Below are 6,504 nucleotides of genomic sequence, written 5' to 3' on the forward strand. Positions count from 1 at the left end.
CTGCAAACTGTTAATACATATTTCAATCAATCAATCAATACTATTTAACACTTCTCTCGAATGTCAAGCCTTAAAACACACCAGAAATTTCATATTGGAGAGAAACCCTATGGATGTGATCAGTGTGGAGAACATTTCTCTAGAATTGCAAACCTTAAAACACACCAGAGAATTCACACTGGAGAGAAACCCTATGGTTGTGATCTGTGTGGACAACACTTCGCTCAAATGTCAAGCCTTAAAACACACCAGGAATGGTGTTTTTCAAATAAAACCAGGCCTTTCCTCCTTCATATTACTGTTGATCAATTGTATTATTATCACATTTCACATTATGCAAGCATAATAATGATCTTAGTGAAGTAGGTATGGAGACATGGAAAGACTTCTGTCTAGCACACGTATTTGTATATAGGCCTTATTTATTTTATAGTGATATGTGTGGTAAGCACCTGTGAAAGAAATATTGTGATATAAGTTCTTATACTGTAGAGCCCATGGGCCTTCTTCTCTTCATGTTACATTGTGAAATAGTAATAATTATGTTAGTGAAATGGGTATGGAGACGTGGGAAGATCTCTGTTACTGCACAGACAATATAACAATGATTAGTAGAGCTTACAAGTTACCGCACCTTTAACATTTCACAAAGGATAATAATAATAAGTGCGGTGTGATAGACCTATTTCTGTAGTTCTGTTGAAACTCAGAGTCAAAGAGGTGTAAAATGGTCTCAGTTCATCCATAATGTGATCATTAACAGGTGATCTGTCCAATGCCAGACAACCAGTGACCATTAACACGTTTAATCTCTGTATTTGAATACATTGTCTATAGTGAATGAATCATCAGCCATCATCATTTAGCCTGTTTACATTTTAACCTGGGGAAAGAATGTGGGGTTTGTTCATTATTTAGCATTTGAATAAACATTGAATAAAAGTGCAGTCATCACAACCCTATTGAAACTAATTCCACACACCTGAGTGCTCCTCATTCCCTCAGAGCAACACAACCTGAACAATGACTTAAAGTTGTCCAGGTTTCCCAGGTTTACACAATACAGTTGTTGCTGTTATTGTGTCTCTGTTGTTAATAACAATGTAATGATGGATATAGGATATATAATTATTATACAGATAATGATTTATCCCGACTTATCCTGATCATGAGTTAATAATGCCTTGACACATGTTTCTGCACACAGGCCTACACATTGGGATTTCACTGTAAATATAGATAAAAATAGAGCACAATTTGCTACGAGACTTTGAGGATTTGACAATATACTCATTTGTTGTTAGGCCTTGACCAGTCCTGTACAGAAACCCCACCACTGTCTTCTAAAGTCGACATTAAAAGTACAGGGTGTGCGGTAGTATACTTGTTTGTACTTGTACTTGTTTGTACTTGTGTACTATTTATGAAGTCTGTTTGCAATACTTTAGGGGTGGGTGGCAGTTTGTGTTTTGAAAACAATAGTTTTGGAAAACTGTTTTTTTTCTTCACCAGAGAAGGTTCTATGTTACTGAAATAATATGGAGCAATCATATAATAATGCCTCTGCTGCATGCAGTAACACTTCATTAATATCCACTTATTCAATATTATTAGACTGTACATATATTATGCAGATAGTCAGATACTCCATATTGGATATAGATATTCATATATTAAATAAGCTTATAAAGCAATCTCACAGTTAGCAGTTTATTTCTAGAATGTTGCATAGAGCATGACCTGGGGGAGGAGTCAGAGAGGGGTGGAGCACATGCAGCAGTTTGTTATGATTGGTGGCTGATGATTCTATTGTTACACACTTTGGCCAATCAGCACCAAGCAGATAGTAGTTCCTGTTGAGTCAAAACTCAGAAATGGACAAAATCTGGTCAGCATGACATCTCACACCTCAGAAACTACATCTCCCAGAATGCAGCAGCAAGATGGCTGCTCGTTACCTGATTAGGAGCACCTTAAAAGGAATGGAGCTTCAGTCATTCAAACAAACACCAGATGCAAACAGCAAAGACAACTCTTGGGTTCTACCTCCAAAGATGCCAATGGTCGGTGATATTGTATTGTATTGTTTTATTTACTTATGTATGTACTGTTTGATGTGGTTAAATATGGCTAATTGTGTTTAGTAGCTTCAACTGCTTCAGTCTGAAGTGGGGAAGGAACACATTAACTTGATTGAGAGTTGGATTTCATTTATGTTTAATAGTATCGCTTTACAAAATAAGACCAAGTTAGAAATGATTAAGAATTTAAAAGACTACTAAAATATGGACAATTCATGTTAAAGGTTTAAAATGCCTTGTTCAATTAGAGCTGATCTACAAGCTTAAGTTCAGCTATTTTCTTTAACTACTTATTCAATTTAAAATGCTAGATGTTTAAAGGTGAAGTAATTTGAAATGTTTAAAATGTTGACTTTAATAAGTTAATTTAAAAGACTTGATTTAGGCATTCATTGTTTAAGAACACTAATTGTTTAAAGACATTTGATTATTTAAGAATATTTAATGTTTAAAATCAAGAATGGTTAAAAATAACCTGTTGGTTTGAAAGGATTATCATTTGTTGTTGGGCAATGTTGTTAATCTTTTGTTTCTTTGTTTTCGAAGGTTTTCAACCTAACTGAAATGACCAGCCAATCACCAATGAAGCCAACACTGAGCGTAAAAGTTGGAAAATAAAAAATCATTGGATTGAGTTGGAAATTGGAGTTGCGTCCTTGTATGTCCTTTGGAGTGGGACAGAGTTGAACTTTACACTTCCACCTCAGGCTCTCTGGTATAAGAAGAGTTTGTAGTTGTCCGTTCAGGATATCAATACTTTCTGATCTCATCTGACTGTGGACTCCAGGCTTGAAGTGAAGATGGACTCTCTCAACGCCACCTCAAATGATTCTGCTCAACAGAGAGGACCCAATGATCACCAAGACCTCTGTAAGTAACTTACTGTGTCTATATGGATATACAGTATGCCATAAGGATGTTTTAAAAAAAAAGAATCTAGTCATTTGTTTGTTTTGATTTATTTTAGCATTGACTACCAGTTTTGTGTCTTTTCTAGAATATAAAACGATTGTGGAATCGAAATATAAATGGATGCTAAATTGATAATTGGGTACATTAACTCTACACTAGTTTTTGCTATTTTAAGTCCAGGAAGGCCTCTAAACATTTCCTTTTTCTTTCCAATTCAGTGTTGCATCAGTCTGACTTCCCTGTTCTACCAGAGGTGAATGAACAAAGAAGCTTGGCTAAGCAAAAATGCCACTGCTGTGATCAGTGTGGAAAACGCTTCCCTACAATGTCCAAATTTAAAACACACCAGAGAATTCACACTGGAGAGAAACCCTATGGATGTGATCAGTGTGGACAACAGTTCTCTCAAACGTCCAGCCTTAAAAGCCACCAGAGAATTCACACTGGAGAGAAACCCTATGGATGTGATCATTGTGGACAACACTTCTCTGACAAGTCCAACCTGAAAAGCCACCAGAGAATTCATACTGGAGAGAAACCCTATGGATGTGATCAGTGTGGAAAACGCTTCCCTACAATGTCCAAACTTAAAACACACCAGACCATTCACACTGGAGAGAAACCCTATGGATGTGATCAGTGTGGACAACACTTCTCTCAAACGTCCAGCCTTAAAAGCCACCAGCGAATTCACACTGGAGAGAAACCCTATGGATGTGATCATTGTGGACAACACTTCTCTGGCAAGTCCAACCTGAAAAGCCACCAGATAATTCATACTGGAGAGAAACCCTATGGATGTGATCAGTGTGGACAACACTTCCCTACAATGGGAAATCTTAAATCACACCAGAGGATTCACACTGGAGAAAAACCCTATGGATGTGATCAGTGTGGACAACACTTCTCTGACAAGTCCAACCTTAAAAAACACCAGAGAATTCACACTGGAGAGAAACCCTATGGATGTGATCAGTGTGGACAACACTTCTCTGACAAGTCCAACCTTAAAAAACACCAGACCATTCACACTGGAGAGAAACCCTATGGATGTGATCAGTGTGGACAACACTTCCCTACAATGGGAAATCTTAAATCACACCAGAGGATTCACACTGGAGAAAAACCCTATGGATGTGATCAGTGTGGTCACCACTTCTCTCAAATGGCACACCTTAAAGGCCACCAGAGAATTCACACCGGAGAGAACCCCTATGGATGTGATCAGTGTGGACAACACTTCTCTGACAAGTCCAACCTTAAAAAACACCAGAGAATTCACACTGGAGAGAAACCCTATGGATGTGATCAGTGTGGTCATCGCTTCTCTGAAATGTCCAGCCTTAAAAGCCACCAGAGAATTCACACAGGAGAGAAACCCTATGGATGTGATCAGTGTGGTCACCGCTACTCTGCAATGTCCAGCCTTAAAAGCCACCAGAGAATTCACACAGGAGAGAAACCCTATGGATGTGATCAGTGTGCTCACCGCTTCTCTGAAATGTCCAGCCTTAAAAGCCACCAGAGAATTCACACAGGAGAGAAACCCTATGGATGTGATCAGTGTGGTCACCGCTTCTCTGAAATGTCCAGCCTTAAAAGCCACCAGAGAATTCACACAGGAGAGAAACCCTATGGATGTGATCAGTGTGGACAACACTTCCCTACAATGGGAAATCTTAAAAGACACCATAGAATTCACACAGGAGAGAAACCCTATGGATGTGATACGTGTGGGCAACACTTCTCTCAAATTGCACACCTTAAAGGCCACCAGAGAATTCACACCGGAGAGAACCCCTATGGATGTGATCAGTGTGGACAACACTTCTCTGACAAGTCCAACCTTAAAAAACACCAGAGAATTCACACCGGAGAGAAACCCTATGGATGTGATCAGTGTGGACAACACTTCCCTACAATGGGAAATCTTAAAAGACACCATAGAATTCACACAGGAGAGAAACCCTATGGATGTGATCAGTGTGGGCAACACTTCTCTCAAATAGAAAACCTTAAAAGACACCAGAGAATTCACACTGGAGAGAAACCCAAATGATCGTGATGTGTGTGTGGAAAAGCCTTTGGTGTATATATATTTTTTGTGACCATACAGCTGTATGTATAGATCGATTTTGTTTAACTTGTTAATGGATTTTCTTATTGGACATTTTTCAAGACATTTTAAATTAGACACATTGTCTGTGACAGGGAAGAAATGAGTGCACATAATCACATTTTGTACATGTGTTGTAAGTATGGATGAAAAAAAAACGTGTTACAAAATACATATTGTGTACGTTCTTATATATTATGGCTACAGCCATTGGTCAAATATATGAAAGGGGTATTTCACAGTTTGGGGCCATTTTAACAGAAGTCCATATACAAGCTTCCCATTGTATTTTCAAACACCATTTTAACCATGTTAGCTTCATTGAACATATCCTGACGAAGACCCGAAGGGGTCGAAACGTTGTATCCTCTTCTCCATGGCCGGTGTGCGAACTACATCTCCTTTCATCAGATTAATTGAAAACACCCGTATTCTGGTGACTGATTGTCATGTTTGCGGGTGAGTGATTTTTATTACTTTAAATTCATTTTTTTGGTACAATACTTTTTCTACTTGATGAGGCTCTTTTATTTCCTTTTTTTTAATATTTTTTATGTTTGACATTGCACTTTGACATCACAAGATGTATTATCTCTCTTTCCTACTCAGATCATGTTCTCAAATGGCCAATTATCTGGTTACCATTTCAGATTTGTCTCCATTCCAACTGAGAGAGAGAAATTAGCACACATTTATGAATATAGGCCTAATGTATTTTATAGTGATATATGTGGTAAGCACATGTGAGCATTTTTTTTAAATTAAAACCTGTGAACGAAATAGTGTGTCATAAGTTCTTAAATTCACAGTACTTCTCTTCATAGTACTGGTCCATATTTTAACAAAAGATATCCCTTACAAGTTACCACACCTTTAACATTTCACAAAGGATAATAATAAGTTCGGTGTGATAGACCTATTTCAGTAGTTCTGTTGAAACTCAGAGTCAAAGAGGTGTAAAATGGTCTCAGTTCATCCATAATGTGATCATTAACAGGTGATCTGTCCAATGCCAGACAACCAGTGACCATTAACACGTTTAATCTCTGTATTTGAATACATTGTCTACAGTGAATGAATCATCAGCCATCATCATTTAGCCTGTTTACATTTTAACCTGGGGAAAGAATGTGGGGTTTGTTCATTATTTAGCATTTGAATAAACATTGAATAAAAGTGCAGTCATCACAACCCTATTGAAACTAATTCCACACACCTGAGTGCTCCTCATTCCCTCAGAGCAACACAACCTGAACAATGACTTAAAGACTTAGTTGTCCATGGTTTACACCAGGGGTGTCAAACTGGTGATCCGTGGGCCGCATGCGGCCCAGGGAGAGGTCCAATGCGGCCCTCGAGATGATTTTCAAAAAGGAAACAACGCTGCTACTCCCC

At 38.2% G+C, this 6,504-nt stretch overlaps 1 protein-coding gene across 1 annotated transcript; it reads left to right on the forward strand.

Annotated features, from left to right (window-relative positions):
- The first annotated feature begins 1,919 nt into the window (after window positions 1-1,919).
- On the forward strand, window positions 1,920-5,869 carry LOC306912781 (uncharacterized protein). Its single transcript, XM_079489240.1, has 3 exons — window positions 1,920-2,063; window positions 2,628-2,951; window positions 3,212-5,869. Exons 2-3 carry the CDS (start codon window positions 2,882-2,884, stop codon window positions 5,050-5,052), a joined length of 1,911 nt encoding a protein of 636 aa, XP_079345366.1. The 5' UTR covers window positions 1,920-2,063; window positions 2,628-2,881; the 3' UTR covers window positions 5,053-5,869.
- Window positions 5,870-6,504: the final 635 nt, after the last annotated feature.

The sequence above is a fragment of the Electrona antarctica genome, assembly GCF_951216825.1.
Source record: "Electrona antarctica genome assembly, chromosome: 20".
NCBI lineage: Eukaryota > Metazoa > Chordata > Actinopteri > Myctophiformes > Myctophidae > Electrona > Electrona antarctica.